This window comes from Geotrypetes seraphini, chromosome 4 (genome assembly GCF_902459505.1).
Source record: "Geotrypetes seraphini chromosome 4, aGeoSer1.1, whole genome shotgun sequence".
Taxonomy (NCBI): domain Eukaryota; kingdom Metazoa; phylum Chordata; class Amphibia; order Gymnophiona; family Dermophiidae; genus Geotrypetes; species Geotrypetes seraphini.
The window spans coordinates 231253982-231276183 of record NC_047087.1 but is presented as its reverse complement, the minus strand read 5'-3'; the positions used below and the strand labels follow the sequence as shown (position 1 = coordinate 231276183).

At 45.2% G+C, this 22202-nt stretch overlaps 1 protein-coding gene across 3 annotated transcripts in view; it reads right to left on the bottom strand.

The window, feature by feature from the left end:
- The window catches only part of CHUK (component of inhibitor of nuclear factor kappa B kinase complex), a 197292-nt gene that overhangs the window by 116881 nt on the left and 58209 nt on the right, over positions 1 to 22202 (bottom strand). For all 3 annotated transcript variants that reach the window (XM_033940253.1, XM_033940256.1, XM_033940254.1), the window contains one exon: positions 9860 to 9948. In XM_033940253.1, coding sequence (XP_033796144.1) covers positions 9860 to 9948 — 89 coding nt within the window. The remainder of the gene's footprint in view (positions 1 to 9859; positions 9949 to 22202) is intronic.

Genomic DNA, 22202 nt, shown 5'->3' with positions numbered 1-22202 from the left:
GCTGATCTGAGCTGCGTCTGAGAAATCCTGAGCTTCGCGATTGCCTGTCCTGTTGTCCCTACGTACAGCTTCAGGACGCTCTCTCTGAAAATGGAACATTTCGGCATCTCAAAGCTGTATGTAGGGACAACAGGACAGGCGATCTAAAAATGGGACGGTCCCATTCAAAACAGGGCATATGGTCACATTATTCATGACCTAATCCCATAATCCCTTTACACAGTGAAAGAATGCTTGGTTTAGAAGATTTTACTGGGATTTTTGAACAAACAATAGCATGGCGAAGTTGTAACTACTTGAAGCTGAGTAGAGCAGCAGGGAGAAGAGCAGCGTCGGGTTCCCTTGTTCGGGCCAAGGAGAGAAGCAGTGTCGGGCCGTACACAGTAGGGAAAGCGGCAAGGCAGTAAGCAGAAGGCACGGGGTAGCGGCGAGAGTTCGCTCCGCCCCCCCCACCGCGTCAGAGGCAGCGTCGGACTCCCCCTTGAAAGAGGAGGAGCCAACAGCGCCCAGCCGTTCGGCGCGCAGCGAAGGCGAGCGGCAAAGGCGCTCGCCTTAGCGAGAGCGCCTTTGCGAAGGGCCTCAAGAAGGGCAAAGTTACTACACCCAAAAACACCAAGGAAAGACTGAAAGGTAAGGAAGAAGCAGGCGCAGAAGGAACAAACACACACAAGCAAAAGCAAGGAAAGGTAGAGCAAAGGCAGCACACATAAGAAGAAAAGGCAGCACACACAAGAAGAAGGCAGGAAGCAGACGCATAAGGAACACGTAATCTTAACTGTTATCCTAAAGCAGGAACGACAATGGAAGCAGAGGGGAACCAGAAGATGAGCTTTCCAGTGTTCTGCACAGACTGTCATATGTATGACTACCTCCCCTCGGGGAGGCAGTCGTATGTATGCGGTCAGCGTCAGGAGCTGAAAAGCTTGAAGAAGAAAGTCAAGCGACTAGAGGACAAGATACAGGAGCTAGAAGAATTCTACACCACAGAGGACCCAGTCAAGACAGCTGAAGACTTCATGAGTGAGAGGCACATCGAGGAGGAAGTCAGGGAACTCGAGAACTTCATAGAGGAAGCATACAGGAGGAGGGTGGAAGAGGATAAACTTCGGATGAAAGATGAAGTTATACTAATACGGAAGGGAGAACAACAAGCAGATGACCTCACTGAAGACACTTGCAGAGGAATACCACATGAGGGGGAGGAATTGGCTAGTCGATGCCCAGAAGAAGCAGAAAGAGCGAAGCACATCGAGGACATTGACCTGAGACCGAAGCAAAAATTGAAGAAGGGAAAGTCAGCAATCATAGTGGGAGACTCGATCCTCAGGCATGTGGACAGCCACATAGCAGGAGGGAGAGAGGATCGACTGGTGACCTGCCTCCCAGGAGCAAGAACCAAGGACATCGTGGACAAAATTGGGAAGATTCTGGAGGGAGCGGAGACGGAAGAGACCACTGTAATGATCCACATCGGGATGAACGATGTCAGCAGGAGAGACTACAGAAGAAGCAAGCTGATAGAACAGTTCGAGATTCTGGGAAGGAAGCTGAAGATGAGGACTCAAAAGATAGCGTTCTCAGAGATCCTACCGGTACCGAGGGCAGATGTGAAAAGGCAGGAGGAACTACAATCAATAAATGCATGGATGAGGAAATGGTGTGAGGAAGAAAGATTTCACTTCGTGAGGAACTGGACAACGTTCTGGGGCAAGAGCAAGCTCTACAGGAGAGACGGACTGCACCTGAGCGCGGCGGGAACAAGGCTTCTATCAAACAACGTCAAGAAAGGAATAGAACAGGCTTTAAACTAAGAAAAAGGGGAAAGCCGACAGTTGACCAAGCGTCGACGATTCGGAAGAAGGTATCCCGTGAAGATACTGAGAGGGAAAAAGGCTGGGAAGAAACAAGGGACAATTTGCAGGAGTCAACTAGCCCAGAAGAGGAGGTTAAAATGATTGCAGCAAAGGAAAAGAAACTAAAGACTGAAGCACAGGGAAAGGAAAGAAGGACAACAAGATACCACGATCTAAATTGCATATACACTAATGCAAGGAGCCTAAGAAACAAAATGGGGGAACTAGAAGCTGTGGCCACTGCAGAAGACATAGACATCATTGGAATCTCTGAAACATGGTGGAATGAGGAAAACAAATGGGATACAGCACTGCCGGGGTACAAGCTCTATCGCCAGGACAGGTCAGGACAAAAAGGAGGTGGAATAGCCCTATACATAAAAGAAAGCATACAATCGACAAGAATGGATACAGCAGAGACAGCCAACAAGCTGGAATCTCTATGGGTTAAAATACCGGGCAAGAAAGGGCCTGAAATAAAGATGGGCCTATACTATCGTCCACCAGGGCAAACCGGAGATATCGATGAGGAAATGGAAGCCGAGATGAAGCGAGAATGCAAAAGTGGCAACACGGTTATTATGGGAGACTTCAACTACCCCGGGATAGACTGGAGCCTCGGAACCTCAAAATGCGCTAGGGAGACAGAATTCCTGGAGGCTACACAAGATTGCTTCATGGAACAGCTTGTTAGAGAACCAACGAGAGGGAATGCCACCCAGGATCTAATCCTAAATGGGTTAAGGGGACCTGCAAAGGAAGTAAAAGTAATGGGACCGTTGGGAAACAGCGATCATAATATAATCAAATTCAAGGTTGAGGTAGGAGTACCGAAAAGAAAGAGAACCATAGCGACAATTTTTAACTTCAGGAAAGGAAATTACGAAGCAATGAGGGAAATGGTAAGGAAGAAACTTAAGAACACTTCTAAAAAATGGCAAATGGTAAATCATGCCTGGTCTTTCTTCAAGGACATGGTGAGCGAGGTGCAAAATCTGTATATCCCCAGATTCAGAAAGGGGTGCAAAGACGGTCGAACAAAAGACCCAGCGTGGATAACCAAAATAGTAAAGGAAGTGATAGGCAATAAGAAAAATTTATTCAAGAAATGGAAAAAAGACAAAACTGAGGGGAACAAGAAAGAGCACAGGAAGTATCAAAAAGAATGTCACCGTGTGGTTCGAAAAGCCAAAAGGGAGTATGAAGAGAGGCTAGCAAGGGAAGCAAGAAATTTCAAACCGTTCTTTAGATATGTTAAAGGGAAGCAGCCGGCTAGAGAGGAGGTGGGGCCGCTGGACGACGGAGACAGGAAGGGAGTGGTAAAGGAGGAGAAGATAGTGGCAGAAAGGCTTAACATGTTCTTCTCATCTGTATTTACAAACGAGGATATGTCCAACATACTGGAACCTAAGCAATTCTTCAATGGAAGTCAAGCAGAAAAATTAACATCCATGGAAGTGAGCCTTGAGGATGTGCGCAGGCAGATAGAAAAACTAAAAACTGACAAATCATTGGGTCCGGACGGCATACATCCAAGGGTTCTGAAAGAATTAAAGGAGGAGATAGCGGAACTACTGCAGCAAATTTGCAACTTATTCCTGAAAACAGGAGTGATCCCGGAGGATTGGAAGATAGCCAACGTTACACCTATCTTTAAAAAGGGATCAAGAGGTGACCCGGGAAACTACAGGCCGGTGAGCTTGACCTCGGTTTCTGGGAAAATGGCAGAAGCACTGATAAAAGCAAATATCGATGAACATTTTGAAAAAAAATGAACTTCTGATAACCAGCCAACATGGTTTCTGCAAGGGGAGATCGTGCCTAACGAACTTATTGCACTTCTTTGAAGGGATTAACAAAGGGATGGACAAAGGAGACCCCATAGACATTGTATATCTAGATTTCCAAAAAGCCTTTGACAAGGTGCCCCATGAACGTTTACTCCGGAAACTGAAGAACCATGGGGTGGAAGGAGAAGTACATAGATGGATCAGAAACTGGTTGGAGAGTAGAAAACAGAGGGTAGGAGTGAAGGGCCACTACTCGGACTGGAGGAGGGTCACGAGTGGTGTCCCGCAGGGCTCGGTTCTTGGGCCGATACTATTTAATATCTTCATTAATGATCTAGAAACAGGGACGAAGTGTGAGATAATAAAATTTGCAGACGACACCAACTATTTAATGGAGCTCGGACCAAAGAGGACTGTGAAGAATTGCAAAGGGACTTGAACAAACTAGGAGAATGGGCGACAAGATGGCAGATGAAGTTCAACTTTGAGAAATGTAAAGTATTACATGTGGGAAACAGAAATCCGAGGTACAACTATACGATGGGAGGGATATTATTGAATAAGAGTACCCAGGAAAGGGACTTGGGGGTAATGGTGGACATGACAATGAAGCTGACAGCACAGTGCGCAGCGGCCGCTAAGAGAGCGAATAGAATGCTAGGTGTAATCAAGAAGGGTATTACAACCAGAACGAAAGAAATTATCCTGCCGTTGTATCGGGCGATGGTGCGCTCACATTTGGAGTACTGCATACAATATTGGTCGCCATACCTTAAGAAGGATATGGGTTACTCGAGAGGGTTCAGAGGAGAACGACACGTCTGATAAAGGGTATGGAAAACCTGTCATACGCTGAGAGATTGGAGAAACTGGGTCTCTTTTCCCTGGAGAAGAGGAGACTTAGAGGGGATATGATAGAGACTTACAAGATCATGAAGTGCATAGAGAGAGTAGAGAGGGACAGATTCTTCAAACTTTCGAACAATAAAAGAACAAGAGGGCACTCAGAAAAGCTGATAGATTCAAAACGAATGCTAGGAAGTTCTTCTTTACCCAACGTGTGGTGGACACCTGGAATGCGCTTCCAGAGGACGTAATAGGGCAGAGTACAGTACTGGGGTTTAAGAAAGGATTGGACAATTTCCTACTGGAAAAGGGGATAGAGGGGTATAGATAGAGGATTACCGCACAGGTCCTGGACCTGTTGGGCTGCCGCGTGAGCGGACTGCTGGGCGCGATGGACCTCAGGTCTGACCCAGCAGAGGCATTGCTTATGTTCTTATGTTGCTTATGTTCTTAAATGCTAGCATGATGACTTGCATGCAACTCTGAAAAGGATTTCAAACAATCTGATTGTAATGTATCTGACATTGTGTATATACCCAGTTACATTCATTCTTTCCTTATAATGTGTTTTCCATCAATGCAGATATTCCCGTTTTCCCAAAGAGGGCATAAGTTCGACTAGATGTGCCCTGTACCAGCCTATTACTAGACTACCAGAGGGGGGACAGTGTACAGGGCACACCATTTGGTTCAGAATTTTTTTCTTGATTTTTCCTTCTCTAGAGATGGGTGCATCTTATGGTCAGGTGCATAGTAACATAGTAGATGACGGTAGATAAAGACCCGAATGGTCCATCCAGTCTGCCCAACCTGATTCAATTTAAAGTTTTTCTTCTTAGCTATTTCTGGGCAAGAATCCAAAGCTCTACCTGGTACTGTGCTTGGGTTCCAACTGCCAAAATCTCCGTCAAAACCTACTCCATCCCATCTGAACCCTCCCAGCCAATAAAGCCCTCTCCAGCCCATCCTCCCCCAAACAGCCATATACAGACATAGACCGTACAAGTCTGCCCAATACTGGCCTTAGTTCAATGTTTAATATTATTTTCTGATTCTAGATCCTCTGTGTTTATCCCATGCTTCTTTGAACTCAGTCACCGTTTTCCTCTCCACTACCTCTCTCGGGTGTGCATTCCAGACATCCACCACCCTCTCCGTAAAAGTAGAATTTCTTAACATTGCTCTTGAATCTACCACCCCTCAACCTCAAATTATGTCCTCTGGTTTTACCATTTTCCTTTCTCTGGAAAAGATTTTGTTCTACATTAATACCCTTCAAGTATTTGAACGTCTGAATCATATCTCCCCTGACCCTTCTTTCCTCTAGGGTATACATATTCAGGGCTTCCAGTCTCTCCTCATACGTCTTCTGGCGAAGCCTCCTATCATTTTTGTCACCCTCCTCTGGACCGCTTCAAGTCTTCTTACGTCTTATGGAGCGAAAAATATGGTAAGTAGAAGGGGGGATGATATATATATTTGTCATAGAATATAATTCTGATTGAATTTAAGTGCTGTTAAAGTGTAAATCCGTTATAATAATTCCCTTAGCGCGCATACGCACTTCAAACCTGGTGGATCCATGATCCGTAGCAGTTTGTCGTGCATGCGCAGTAGCAGGAGCCACCTGCTGTTTCCCCACTGGCCCGCGGTCTAGCCATCTCCCTTACTAAAGTTATTCGTGGTTCCTCTTGCATCTGGCCTTGTATCCAAAGCCTCTCCAAAGGCTGGCTCCCTTTACAATGTTATTTTTCTGTTCAAAACCGCAGGGCAGCATTTACAGAGAAAATCACTGATTCCCAGCACTTTCTTCTCCGTGTGTTGCCTCTCCTTCAGGAACAGGCCAGGTCTCCCACCATGCTAAACGCGGTTTCACCATATTCACGATGGTTTCTAAAAGAAAACAGCAAATAACATGAAAAAGTTATTTGCGGTTTTTCTGTGTTTGCGGTTCTGTTAATCCCCTATCACAGCGAATACGGAGTTCATTCACTCTTCTGGCAGAAGTGCAAGAGAGAAGAGAAAGAGAACTTTTCAAGGAGGAAAACGGAAGACATTGATTCAAATGGAACTTCCATAAGTTGATAAGAACCACATTGAGATCTCATACCACTGAGAGGTGGTTGTACATTGAAAAAAAAACTTTCATAAATCTAGGAATGAGCAGAAAATAGATGCCCCATCCACTGGCCGATGAAAGACAGTAATAGTACTAAGATGAACTGCCACAGAAGTGAGTTTAAGGCTAGAATCTGACAATTGGAGGAGAGAAGCCTAAATGAGATGATGGAACTAATGAGGAATAAGACACCTAGCAGAAAATAGGTGTCCACTGCTGCTGGGAACACTGCGAAATGGCTAATGTTCTGGAAACTGAATAGCAATGCACTAGGCAGAGTGAAATGAGGGACAGCTGAATTCAGCCCGAGGAATACCAAACTGTCAGGAACTAAAGCTGAAGTTTGGAAATGTAGACCGAACCCTGACTCTGGATAAGAATAGATGGAAAGGTTAGCAGAGGTATTGGCATCAACTAAGTTGAAAAAGAAAAACAAATCAAGGTTGTCTGAGCCACCGAGGAGCTATTCGAAGCATGGTTGCTATCTCTTGCTTGAGCTGGACAAACATTCAAAACGTAAGAAGGGGCAACTGGATACATCTGGAATTTGTTTGTCCAGTTTAGAAGAACAACGCTCATTTTTAGGAGATGAGGCACCGAAGCCTGAATTGAAAACCAGGGTAGCTGAGCATCGAGGTAGGATGCAAGAAATCTGCGGAGTCTCCCTTAAAGAGGAAATGAAAAAGAGAATTGCTGAATCTAGTGTCCAGTCATGAAGATGAAAAATTTCTTCTGAACATGTGCGTTAGAAAAAAAAAAATTACACTCCCTTGAATGGAAAGAGCTTTGAGAAAACTGCTATGAGGAACTGCCAAATTCCAAATGCTGTTAGTTAATGAAGAAAAACCTTTGCTCCATTTGGCTAGACAATATAGGTCATTGGTAGGTGATGGCCCATATGGATTATAAGATCTGAGTATAGGAGAGATTTTGAATTGAAAGATCATGCTAATGAGCACAGCAAGACTAGAGGAAGTAATCCGTGAATAGGGTTGACTGATGATTAAAAACAACCCGCTGATCCATAGAGGAAGCCTTGCAAAGATAGTCATGTGGACTGCAGAGGCTGTGTTCTATACGGAGAGTAGAGAAGCTGGGCCAGAAAATGGCCCAAGACACCAAATCTTGATTGAGCCAAGAGATCAGAGAAAAACTGAAAGAGTCTTGTGACCTTCAGGTTGCTGTTCTCAAATCCCCAAAAAAGGGAAAGCAAGTTGTTAGAGAAAAAAAGAATATGAGCTGAAGAACCTGGCCATATGCGGGATCCGAACCCCTGAGCCGTGAAAAATGAAAGCAGTAACTAGCCATTGACCCATCGGAGCTTCCCATGAAAAACTTTCAGGAACCTGGATAGAAAGTAGAATATAGGAAATTAGTGAAATCCAAGGAGGACAGAAAAAAGCCCAGGAAGAACATTTGAAATCTTTCTTTTGAGTAGAAAACTGTCAAGAATGTTCTAGATGTAGGGTTCAGAAGAAAGAAATAAAGTCCCTATGATCGAGAGATTATAAGCAATCGATCAAATAGGGAAGTACAAGTTACAAAATAGAACAATTGTGCTATTTGTGAACGAAGAACGGGGAAGTGAGACCCTGGTGTTCAACCGTAGAAATGAGGGGAAAAAACATCCTAAAAAGTATGTAGTGGCCTCCACCTCCCCTATAGCCACTCTCAAACCTCCGGGATATGAGAAACAGGAGAAAGGATATAGGAGAAAAAATCATTGTGATACCAATGGAAGGCATGAGTAAAGAAAACCCAATTGATCCTGGATGATAGCAATATCTGTTGCAGGGTTAATAACATGGTGGAGAACTGACAGGCTCTCTCCACCTTTGTTAATCTCTGCAATAACATGCCCAAAGTAGGGAGCAAGTCTAACTGAAGAACAAACATCACACGGTGTTCTGGTCCTAGACACTGGAAGCACTCCGAGGTGCAGGTGAGGTAGTGAAAAAAAATGGCATCTGATACACGTTTTGAAAGTGGTAAACAAGTGGAACATGGAAGGAAACACCGCCGCAGTGTAGAGAATGCGCTTGTTGAAAACAAGCACAGTCCAACCTTGATGCACAGGCTAACATTGGTGATATAGTGGTAGCCTAACTTTGAAGTGGTGGGAGCCCATCTGACAGGCCGTTGCCCAACGATATTGATGGCGTAATATGATGCTGAAGGCTGTACATTGAGAGTAGTCTTTGCTATATTGAAGATGTGCTGGGAGTTGAACCCACAACCTCTAGAAGATAAGCAGAGGGCTTTTACAGTGAGCTACAGCTACTCCCACTCTGGCCAGTTATTTGAAGACAGTGGTGGTACAATGGGAGCATGATTCTGAAGAAGCATAGAGCTCCTCCAACAGGTTGTATACTGATGGGAGGTTCTGCTATAGTATGCCTGAAAACAGTGGTTGAAGAAGCAGAGAGTTCCCTCTGATAGGCTGTATACTGATGGGAGGCTCTATTATATGTCCATGGGTCTACCTTCACACCCTGGAGATACTTCAGGGTACACTCTACTACTAGAGACTGGTGATGGAGTAGTAGCATCCTCCATTGTTCTTGAAGACAGGTGAAGATTCCCCCCCAAAACAGGACATTGACGAGGGAAACCGCTGCAGCCAAAATTTAATCCGAGGCTGAGGCGATGAAAGTAGATCCCGCCGACAAGAACCCGTGAGGGAAATAAAAACTCGTAGTTTGGAGGTTTTAAAAAAAGAAATTTAACTGAAAGAACAATATTAAAGAAATAAACAAAATTAGTAAAGAAAAAATACGTGTGAAAAGGAAAGCAAGGCAATAAAACGAAGAGCAGTTGAAAAGCCGACTTCTTAGCTCCGCAGAAAAACAGAAACTGAGGAGACGCGCACCCTACGTCGGACAGGAAAGCACTCGCCACATGCACGGTGCAATCAGTCGCAAACTTTCTAAACTTCTTAAAGCAAAATTGCTTTTGCAGCTGTCCGCATTGGGGCTCCGTGGATGACATCACCCACATGTGAGAATATGCTGTCTGCTTGTCCTGGGATAAACCACCAATATCTGTCATTCCCTCTATAGCTCCATACCCTATCCTCATCTGTCCCTTTGTAAATTTCTACCTGAGCAATACACATAGATTCACCTCTGCCCTGTGCATCTGTCTTAATAAGTTCTTTTGAGCAGGGACCGTCTTTTGAGTGTTAATAGACAGCGCTGCATGTGTCTGGTAGCACTACAGAAATAATAAGTAGTAGTAATAAGAAGACTCACCCTCCCACTGAACTCCTGAAGAACAATATTTTCTGGTTTTAGATCTCTATGGATAATTCTGTTTTCATGCAAATACTGGATACCAGAACCTTAAAAAAAAAAAAAAAAAAAAAGTAAAAGGCTGTATTTCTTATTTTGTTGAACAACAAATTAGATCAGTTCATTTTTGCAACTAATGCAAATATCAACAAAACTGAAATATAAATATATATATGTGCAGCAGCATTTCCCCCCACCCTACTTCCCTGTACAGCACCATTTCGATCCCCCCCCCAACTTCCCTGTGCAGCAGCAGCATTCCCTCCCCCCACACCACTTCCCTGTGCAGCAGTAGCATTTCCCTTACCCCCCTTCCCTTCCCGCGGTCCCGACAAAGCTGCTGATTCCAGCAGCGTGTGCAGCACTCTACTCGTTGCTTCGGGGCCTTCTACTGCCCTGATTTACTCTGGCATGTCGCTGATGACATCATCAGAGATGCGGCAGAGCAAATCAGGGCAGTAGAAGGCCCCAATGCATCGTGTGTAGAGTACTCCACACGCTGATGGAATCGGCAGTTTTGGAGTCGGGACCGCGAAGCGGTTGAAGTGTTTTTATGGCGCTTCCCTTCCTGCCCCGCGAGATGTCACCGTGGCTCCTCTCGATCCCTGCCAGCGTCGGAAGCCTTCTCCGCCGCTGGTGAGAAGAGCCGACAATTGGGGAGAGCAGGGAGTCCAGCACTAGCGGCCAGTCCTGTCGGCCAGTGTAGGTAGGTGCTGGGAAGAAGGCTGGGGACTCGCGCATGCGCACTCCTGCGGCCACAGATCTACGGATCATGGAAGCACACAGTTAAGAGTGCGCATGCGCGGCTAGGGTTTTATTATATAGGATATATATATATTAACACTTATCTGATTAACATTTAGCCTATAAATTGGGGGAAGATTGGAAGGCGCATGGAAGGGAGAATTTCAGACATAATTTTTTGTTGATGTTTATGATTTATTGGTGTTTGTCATAGCAAATTTTTCCCAACATATGTTTATGGCAGTGTATTGCAAACTGTGTGTAGCGGAACACTAGCGAGATTCTCAATATGCCGCAAGATGCCGGCGAGGAGCAGAGAGGTGCTGTCTGACTGCCTACAGGACATGCCTCTCGCAGCAAGAGGCACATCCTATAGGCCAGCGATGGCGAACCTATGGCACGCGTGCCAGCTGTGGCACACGAAGGCCTTGCAGCTGGCATGCGGGAAGGTCCACAATAGAGAGCTGCACGGGTCGCGGGGATCCCGTGGGGACGCCTCCGAGGGTCGCGGGGTTCCTGCGGGGCTGGATGTACTAAGTCACGTGGCTTTTCTCCCTACCTGCTCTGCTTGCAGCACAGAGCCGAACTGACGTCGGTAAACAAAGCCCGCCCTCCCTCCCTCCCTCCGACATCTGCGCTGACGTTGGGAAGACTTCCGTTCGGCTCTGTGCTGCAGGCAGGGTAGGTAAGGAGGAGTAGCCTCGCGACTCGAGTGGCTACCAAGGGAGGGGGGCGGTTCGCCCAGCCCCGCCCCGTGTGCAGCACAGCCGGCCAGGTCCCCTTACTTTTGTGGAGCTAACCAGACCAACCGACAACAGCCCTGGTCCAACAAACCTCCCTGCCCTTAACCGCGAATCTAAATTACCTTCTTACAGCAGCTGTAAGAAGGAAATTTAGATTCGCGGTTAAGGGCAGGGAGGTTTGTCAGACCGGGGCTGTTGTCGGTCGTGGAAGCGCCACAAAAGTAAGGGGACCTGGCCGGCTGTGCTGCACCCGGGGCGGGAGAGAAGGAGGGGGGAGAAGGACGCTGAAAGCACTGGGGAAGACAAAGGGGTGAAGAAGGACGCTGAAAGGCCATGGGGAAGACGGGGTGGGGGGGGAAGGACACTGAAAGCATTTGTGGAAGACAGAAGGGGAGAAGGATGCTGACAGGACATGGGGAAGACGGGGGGAGAAGGACGCTGAAAGGACATGGGGAAGATGGGGGGTGGGGTGGAGAAGGATGCTGAAAGGCCATGGGGAAGACAGAGGGGGGAGAAGGACGCTGACAGGACATGGGGAAGATGGGGGGGGGGAGAAGGATGCTGAAAGGAAATGGGGAAGAGAGAGTGGGGAGAAGACGCTGGCAGGGAAGAAGACAGAGATGCCAGACTATGGGGGGAGCGGAGGGAAGAAGATGGGTGCCAGACCAATTTGGAAGGGGGGAGAAAGGGAGAGGCACAGTAACAGAGCAAATGGAAGACGCAGAAGGAAGAGAGACAGTGGATGGAAGGAACTGAATGAGAACATGAGGAAAGCAGAAACCAGGCAACAAAGGTAGGAAAAGAATTCTATTTCTTTTTTTTTTTGCTTCAGGATAAAGTAGTATATTAGTTGTGTTGATAAAAATTTATAAACAAAAGAGGCTCTGGTAGAAACCCGTTTACAAAGTGTGTATTCTTCCCAATTAATATTTCCAAATTAATAAAGTCTTTTTGCTTATTTGTAAATGGGTTTCTACCAGAGCCTTTAATTCAGTAGCATAATTAAATGAAATAACTATTTCTGAAGTTTATAGGGACGGTGGGGATTCCTCGCGGGGACGGAGGACATTCCTCGCGGGGACGGGTGGGGACGGAGGGATTCCTCATGGGGACGGGTGGGATTCCTCACGGGGACGGGTGAGACTTTGGCGGGGACGGGTGGGATTTCTGTCCCCGTGCAACTCTCTAGTCCGCAATTAAGATATGCGGCGCGGCGGGAGGCGAGTGTGCCGGTGTCTGCTTTGCAGCTCACCTGGCAACAGGGCCGGACTGGCCATTGGGAGGACCGGGCATTGTCCCGGTGGGCCGCGGCCCATCCTCCTGTGCTGGCTGCAGTCCTGTGAGTGGATGTTTAGCCTGCCTGTCTTCCCCTTAGTATCCTATGAGCCAGGCTGTGTGTGAGGGGGAAGTGGGGGGAGGAAGAGAAGCTTCACACTGAGTCTGTCACAGGAACTCAGTGAGGCTGTAGTGTGACTCCGCATGTGACATCTGTAATCAGGAACAGTTCCTAGTGCTCCCATGCTAGAGAGGTGAGGATATGGGGGGAAGTTAATGTGTCTAATAATGTGCTCCTCTGTAAAAAACCTCTGTATCTTCCATGGGGGACATGCTAAATTCAAGGAAATAAAAAAGCTGCTTATGATGATTGCATAGAGAAGTTCAGTAAGCTGAGAGGAGGGCTGGGCTCTCTGTGAACAACCAACACACTAATCCTCAGCGCTGTACCTTATGGAAAACTCAATATAGCAAAAAACAGTAAAGTGTATATGTGGCCCTTCACAGTGCTTTTGAAAACATCAAAATAAAATAACAAAGGCTCCAGTAATGAAAAATAAGTCCTTTTCCCATACACTCAGGTTGCACAAGTCCGGTTTTCACCCGGACAGTATATTTTTTGACCAAAACGGATGTCTACAATTAGTAAAATTCCCCAATCACATATTTTTTTATGGGGACGGATTTGTATACAGCACTTCATTAGATTTTTTTATTATACAAATTTTATCTTTTTGTAGACTTGAAGTCTTGAACAAAGAAAATGAGTACAGCAAAAAAAGCAAAAACAGATAGTGGAAGACCATTCCAAGAGGCCTGGACAGAGACATATGGAGTGATTGAACGCAGTGGGAAAGCATTGTGTATTATGTGTAATGAAAGTGTTGTGTCTCGCATATCAAGTGTCAAACGTCACTTTGAGACCAACCATAACAGTGTTGCTGAACTTGGGTTAGCTCAAAGAAAAGAATTCCTTGTAGGAAAATTAAAGAAATATCACTCCCAGTCTCTTAGTTTTAGCAACTATCTTTCAAAAACTAATCATCTTACAGTTGCCAGCTTTCAAATTTCACCGTGCATGGCAAAACATGGTAAGCCCCTCTCTGATGGAGATTTTATCAAAAAGGCAATTTTGGCTGGGAGTAATTCACTCTTCCATGATTTCCAAAACAAGGATAAAATTGTGCATCGCATCTCTGAGATGCCGCTAAGCAGAAATACTGCAAAAGATAGGGTTCTGCGAATGGCTGCTGATGTTAGTCAACAGCTTACTTGCGACTTACAAAAAGCACCCTTCTACTCCATGTGCTTGGATGAAAGTACAGATATTACTAACCATGCAAGACTAGCGCTCATTTTGCGTTATGCTACTGGTGACATCATGAGAGAAGAGCTGGTAAAACTGCTGTCTTTGCCTGGAAGAACACAAGGGATAGATATCCACAATGCTGTGATGGAGGCTTTTTCATCACTAGACATAAGTCCAGAAAAAGTAGTTTCAGTTACTAGCGATGGAGCACCTAGCATGGTGGGGACAACATCAGGATTCATTCATTTCTTTGCTAAGGAAGCAAAACATCCACTGATTCAATTTCACTGCATAATGCATCAAGAGGCTCTCTGCGCCAAAGAAAGCAGCAAAAAACTTGACGATGTCCTCAAAGATGTAACAAAAATGGTGAACTTCATCATGGCGCGTGCTCTTAATTTTCGACAATTTCAAGCCCTTCTTGATGAGGTTCAGGCACAATATAACACTTTACTGATGTACAATAATGTCCGGTGGCTGAGCAGAGGACGAGTGTTAGAGAGATTTGTGGCCTGCTTGGAAGAAGTTAGGCTATTTATGAACGAAAAGGGGGAAGACTATCCTCAACTCACCAACATGGCCTGGCTTACCAACCTCATGTTCTTTACAGATTTTACTAACCACTTTAATGTACTAAACAAAAAATTACAAGGCATGGGAAAAACAGCAGAAAGCATGTTTAGTGACATCAAAGCTTTTGAGAGAAAATTGCATGTTTTTGAAAAAGACCTTGAGAGTGGACAGCTAAAATATTTTCCCAACCTAAAAATACATTTGGATAATTCTACATTTGTGGACAGTCATAAAAAACACCAGGAAATCCACAAAGCATATTCCACCATTGTAGCCGAAGCAAAGGAGAATTTTAGTAAAAGATTTTCTCAGTTCCGTAAGATGGAGACAACCCTTTCATTTATAACTTCCCCAGAAAAGTCCACATTTGAAGATCTTGATCTTTCCTGCTTACAGTGGTTGGATATTCAAAATTTGGAAATGGAGCTACTGGAATTTCAAGAAAGCTCTATCTGGAAAAGTAAATTCAATGACCTGTGTGCGGCTCTTGAACGTATTGAGTGTGAAAGGGTAACAAATGAAATCACTGCTAGCAGTTCTGAAAATGAAATCCTAAAAGCGTGGAATTCTCTGCAGACAATTTTAAGTCCATGAAAGCACTTGGGATTGCTCTTCTTACTTTGTTTGGGTCATCCTATGCTTGTGAGCAGCTGTTTTCGGCTTTGAATCATATAAAATCTGATGCTAGAAACAGATTAACAGATGACATGAGTGCTGCATGTGTTGCTCTGAAATTAATGCACTATGAGCCAAGGATTGACAAGTTATCAGCATGCATGCAACAACAAAAATCACATTAATTTTTTTCAGAGCATGCCCAATGCATATGTTTACATGAAGCAGTGTTTTCAGTTTGCAGTTAAGACACTTTCTAAGTTATTTAAATATTATTTAAAGATGTTATTTAAAAAAGGGACTTTACATGGCCCTGTTGTATTCCAATCTGGAATTTCCAATAAAAACGGTTGGTTTAATTGAAAGTTCTTTTGTTTTCTTTACATCATATTATTAGAAAAGTAATGATTTAACTATTTTCTAATTTGATTGTAAATTTTACAAAAAAACATGTATAGACTCTTTGGGAATGCACACCGAGTCTTGACACAGTTAACAGTTTTAAGAAGTTTATCTTTTTTTTTACTCAGGATACATTTGACATATTATGTGAATAATACATTTAAAATATATTGTGTAACTGAATCAAATTCTTCCTAAATTCATTAAATTGAATGAAATCATTAAAACATTATAAATTGCCAATAAATTGAAATGAAAACCAAAGGATTGTGAATCAAATTGATTCTCTGACAATACAAAGATTCCAACCTTTAAAAATGATGTTACATAAGTTCAGGCAACTTTATAAAGAGTTTTTAGATACTAAAATCTTGTTATTAAGGTTTAATTAGCGTGCTGGCACTTTGAGGAAACTCTTTGGTTTTGTGCGGCAGTTTGGGCCCTCGGGCTCAAAAAGGTTAGCCATCACTGCTATAGGCAGTCAGCCGGAACCTCTCCTCTTCCAGCACCCCCACCCCACTGGCAGCTGAGGACCCCATCTACAGGGCTTCCGCGCATGTGCAGATGTTGATGTAACGTAATTACATTGACGTCTGTGTATTTCTGGATGCCCTCCAGCCTCGGCCCCCAGATTACGGTGCCGCGGCTCCAGAGAGTTTGCGAGACACTGGTTTATGGTTTGATGACATCTGCATGCTTTTGGAGTTATAATTTCAGGTCAAAGTACTATATCTGTTAAGTGTGCATATTTCTTGGAAGGATTTTTTAAGGGATTCTTTTTTATCATTTGAAATTTTCAATAAAGATGGAATAATAATTTTAAAAAGACAGCTGGTAAACTACACTGTTATGCTTCTTGTGTTCTAATTTTAAAAGACAAAAATACTGCAGATTAAAAGTTTGTTCTCATTATGCTCAGTGTGCCAAATTTTTCCCATTTTCTCCACTGTTCAACTATTTCATTGACACAGTAGTGCATTTACCAAATGAAAAAACTATTACACACTCTTAGCAAGATACATGACACAACCAGCAGTTCTCATGAGGGCAAAAATGGTTCAACAGCAGCTCATATTAAAACATACAAATATATTTTATTGTACCTTACATAAGAACATAAGAATAGCCTTACAGGGTCAGACCAATGGTCCATCAAGCCCAGTAGCCTGTTCTCACGGTGGCCAATCCAGGTCACTAGTACCTAGCCAAAACCCAAGCAGTAGCAATATTCCATGCTACCGATACAGGGCAAGCAGTGACTTCCCCCATGTCTTTCTCAATAACAGACTAAGGAATTCTCCTCCAGAAACTTGTCCAAACCTTTCTTAAAACCAGCTACGCTATCTGCTCTTACCACATCCTCTGGCAACGCATTCCAGAGCTTAATTATTCTCTGAGTGAAAAAAAATTTCCTCCCATTGGTTTAAAAGTATTTCTGTATAACTTAGAGTGTCCCCCTAGTCTTTGTAATTTTTTTGACGGAGCAAAAAAAAATCGATCCACTTGTACCCGTTCTACTCCACTCAGGATTTTGTAGACTTCAAACATATCTCCCCTCAGCCGTCTCTTTTCCAAGCTGAAGAACCCTAACCTTTTTAGTCTTTCCTCATATGAGAGGAGTTCCATCCCCTTTACCATCTTGGTCGCTCTTCTTTGAACCTTTTCTAGCGCCACTATATCTTTCTTGAGAAAAGGAGACCAGAAATGAAAGCAATACTCCAGATGAGGTCGCACCATATAGTGATACAGGGGCATGACAACATTCTTAGTCTTGTTAACCATACCTTTTTAAATAATTTCCAGCATCCTGTTTGCTTTTATGGCTGCCGCCGCACATTGGGCAGAAGATTTCATCGTATTGTCTACAATGATACCCAGATCCTTTTCTTGGGCACTAACCCTCAAGGTGATCTTTGCATCCAGTAACTGTGATTCAGGTTATTCTTCCCAATGTGCATCACTTTGCATTTGTCCACATTAAATTTCATCTGCCATTTGGATGCCCTGTCTTCCAATTTCCTAAGGTCCGTCTGCAATTTTTCACATGCGTTTTAACAACTTTCAACAGTTTAGTGTCATCTGCAAATTTAATCACCTCACTCATCGTTCCAATTTCAAGATCATTTATAAATAAGTTAAATAGCACCGGTCCTAGTACAGACCCCTGCAGCACTCCACTGTTTACTCTCCTCCAGTGAGAAAAATGACCATTTAACCCTACCCTTTGTTTTCTATCCGATAACCAATTTCTAATCCACAACTGAACTTTGCCACCTATCCCACGACACTTTAATTTTCTCAGAAGCCTCTTGTGAGGAACTTTATCAAAAGCTTTCTGAAAATCTAGGTACACTATATCAACCGGTTCACCTTTATTCACATCTTCAAAGAAGTCAAGCAAATTTGTGAGGCAAGATCTCCCTCAGCTGAACCCATGCTGACTCCGTCTCATTAAATCATGTTTGTCTACGTGTTCCACAATTTTATTTTTTATAATTGTTTCTACCATTTTGCCCAGCATTGAAATGAGGCATACCGGTCTGTAATTTCCCAGATCTTCCTTGTAGTCCTTTTTAAAAATCGGTGTGTAACATTGGTCATCCTACAATCTTCATGTACTACAGGCGATTTTAGCGACAGGTTACATATCACTAACAGCAGGTCAGCAATTTCATGTTTGAGTTATTTAAGTACCCTGGGATATATACCATCCAGACCTGTTGATTTATCACTTTTTAACTTGTCGATTTGGCTCAGTACATCTTCTAGATTCACCGAGATTTCTTTCAGTTCCTCCGCATCATCACCCTTGAAAACCATTTCTGGTTCAGGTGGATCTCTTACATCTTCTTTCATAAGGACCGAAGCAAAGAATTCATTCAGTCATTCTGTTATGGCCTTATCCTCCCTGAGCACCCCTTTCGCTCCTTGGTTATCTAATGGTCCCACAGATTCCCTGCTTCTGATGTATCTAAAAAAATTGCTATGAGTTTTGTCTCTTTTGCAAGTTTATCTTCTTATTCTTTCTTAGCTGCCTTTATCAACGCTTTGCATCTAACTTGCCAGTGTTTGTGTTTCTTCTTATTTCCTTCATTCAGATCCTTTTTCCATTCTTTAAAGATTGTTTTTTTGGCTCTAATAGCCTCTTTCACTTCACCTTTTAACCTTATACTAATACAGTATTTAAAATGGTTTGGTGAGATAAGCATTAACAGGCAACATAGTAACAGAACAGGAAAACAATCCCATATGCAGTATATGATCCAAAGCATCAATCATATATAATGAAATGCATTGTATCTGGCCAAGGTTTGGAAAATTCACTTGCCTATGCAAAGTGGACTATTTCCTGTATAGATAAGAAATAATCTTTGGGAGGTATTAAGTGCGAGAGTAATGAGGAAGGAATGTGCAATGAACTGGAAAAAAAAGAGTGAGAAGAAGCACAGAGGAAGGGAAAGAAGGGTTATGCATATCTCATGAAGCGCTCAGGCACTGACAAAAAGTAAGGCTATGACAGTTCAGACAGCTCAGACCCCGTCATTAAAGTTTGCATGGAAAACAACGTGTTTCCTTGCTGTGCATTACACAAAGTGCTCATCATAATATTAGTGAGCTCCCTGTAATGCATTACCATAGGATTCTCAGTGGCTGCTACGACAATCGGTAGTAGCCATGGAGAACCCTTTTTTGCATCAGCAGGACAGCTTTCCATACCAGTAAGAGTGCTTTAATGACTCTTATGGAAAGCTTTTGAGCACTTGGGCCTGAAAGCACAGTTACTTACCGTAACAGGTGTTATCCAGGGACAGCAGGCATATATTCTCACATGTGGGTGACGTCATCTACGGAGCCCCAGCGCGGACAGCTTTTCAAGCAAACTTGCTAGAAGTTTCAAGTTTGCACACTGCACCACGCATGTGCATGCCTTCTGCCCACTAGAGGGCGCATCCCACCTCGTGGTCCTCAGTTCCATAACTAGCATAGAAACCATCCCCGGGGAGGCGGGCGGGTTGTGAGAATATATGCCTGCTGTCCCTGGATAACACCTGTTACGGTAAGTAACTGTGCTTTATCCCAGGACAAGCAGGCATGATATTCTCACATGTGGGTGACCTCCAAGCCAATCAAAAAAGGGCAGGTGGGAGGATGGCAATTTAGGAAAACAGATTTTGCAAAACTGACTGGCCAAACCGGCCGTCACTCCTGGATAAAGTGTCCAGACAGTAATGAGAGGTGAATGTGTGAACCGAAGACCAAGTGGCAGCCTTACATATGTCCTCCATCGGAGTGGAACGGAGGAAAGCTATCGAAGCTGCCATCGCTCGGACCTTGTGCCCCGTGACTCGACCCGGGGGAGGAAGGCCGGCCTGAGCATAGCAAAAGGAAATGCAAGCAGCCAACCAGTTAGACAGAGTGCGCTTGGACACTGGGTGCCCTAATCGATTGGGATCGAAGGACAAAAACAATTGAGGGACCTTCCGATGAGACCTGGTGCGTTGAAGGTAATACGCCAACGCCCTCTTACAGTCAAGCGTGTGAAGCGCCGCCTCTCCAGGATGGGAGTGGGGCTTAGGAAAGAACACAGGAAGGACAATGGACTGATTGAGGTGGAATTCAGAAACAACCTTAGGGACAAACTTAGGATGGGTGCGGAGAACCACCTTGTCATGATGGAAGACGGTGAAAGGGGGATCCGCAACCAAGGCTTGTAACTCCCCAATCCGCCTAGCGGAGGTGAGGGCAATCAGGAACACCATCTTCCAAGTCAGAAATTTCAAGAGGGACTTGTTGAGTGGCTCAAAAGGGGGTTTCATCAGTTGAGCTAAAACCACATTCAAATTCCACACGACAGAAGGCGGCTTAAGAGGGGGACAAACCCTGAGTAACCCTTTCATGAAGCGTGTCACCAAGGGATGGAGTGACAGAGGGTGTCCATCCAGATGTTGGTGGAAAGCAGAAATCGCACTAAGATGAACACGCACCGAAGTGGTTTTCAAGCCAGAGCGCGACAAATGGAATAAATAGTCCAAAACCGAGGATACCGGAACCGATACCGGATCCAGGTGAAAAGACGAACACCAGGTGGAAAACCTGGTCCATTTCTGCGAATAGCAAAGCCTCGTCGAGATCTTGCGGGAGGCTTCCAACACTTCCCTCACCGATTGAGACAGATCCGGAGGAGTCAGGGAACAAGAAACCAAGCTGTCAGGTGCAATGACAGCAGATTGGGATGTAACATGGATCCTTGACTCTGAGACAGCAGAGAAGGAAAGACCGGCAGAAGAAGAGGTTCCCTGGCACTGAGCTGAAGCAGCAGGGAGAACCAGTGCTGACGCGGCCACCGAGGTGCTATAAGAATCATCGTGGCCGTGGACGATTTGAGATTTACTAACGTTCGCATGATCAGAGGGAAAGGAGGGAATGCATACAGGAACCTCCCTTCCCAATCGAGAAGGAAGGCATCCGCCTCCAGACGATCCCGTGAGTACATCCGAGAACAATACAGTGGTAGTTTGTGTGTCTCCGGAGAGGCAAACAGATCCACCTGTGGCGTTCCCCAGCGAGCGAAAACCTCGCGCAGAACTGCTGAGTGTAGAGTCCACTCGTGCGGTTGCAGAAGTCGACTGAGTTTGTCCGCCAGACAATTCAGTTCCCCTTGGATGTAGACCGCCCGGAGGAAGATGTTCCGGGAGACCGCCCATTCCCAAAGGCGGAGAGCCTCGGAACAGAGGGGCCAAGACCCCGTTCCCCCCTGCTTGTTCACATAGTACATTGCCACCTGATTGTCCGTGCGGACGAGGACCACCTGGTTCTGCAATATGTGAACGAAGGCCCGAAGTGCTAGGAAGATGGCCCGAAGCTCTAGCACGTTGATATGACACCGACGGTCTTCTGCCGACCACAGGCCCTGCATGCGAAGACCGTCGAGGTGGGCTCCCCACGCGTACTCCGAGGAGTCCGTGGTCAGGACCTTGCGAAAGGGAGGAGTGCGAAACAGTAGCCCCATGGACAGATTTGAAGAGTCTGTCCACCAACGCAGCGATTTCCGCAAAGGCGGAGTCACCGAAATGAGGCGAGACACCGGATCGCACTCCTGACGCCACTGTGACGCGAGGGTCCACTGAGGGATCCTCAGATGCAGCCTCGCAAACGGCGTGACGTGTACCGTCGAAGCCATATGACCGAGCAGCATCATCATGCGCTTGGCCGACACCATCGATAGTTGAGAGACCTGGCGGCCCATCCGTACCAAGGCTTCCAACCGCTGGGTCGGAAGGTAGGAGCGCAGGTGCACCGTGTCCAGCACCGCACCAATGAATTGAAGAGACTGAGCCGGCCTCAACTGAGACTTTGAAAAGTTTATCTCGAACCCGAGAGTTTGCAGGAAGGCAATAGACCGTCGGGTCGCTGAGATAACCCCCTCCCTGGTCTGGGCTTTGATGAGTCAATCGTCCAGGTAAGGGAACACATGGAGCCCACGAGACCTCAGGGCTGCCGCAACCACCACCATGCACTTCGTGAATACTCGTGGGGACGCGGCCAGGCCGAAGGGCAGTACCCTGTACTGGAGGTGGAGGTCCCCCACCTGGAATCGTAAAAATCTTCGGCAGGCGGGGTGCACCGGAACATGGGTATATGC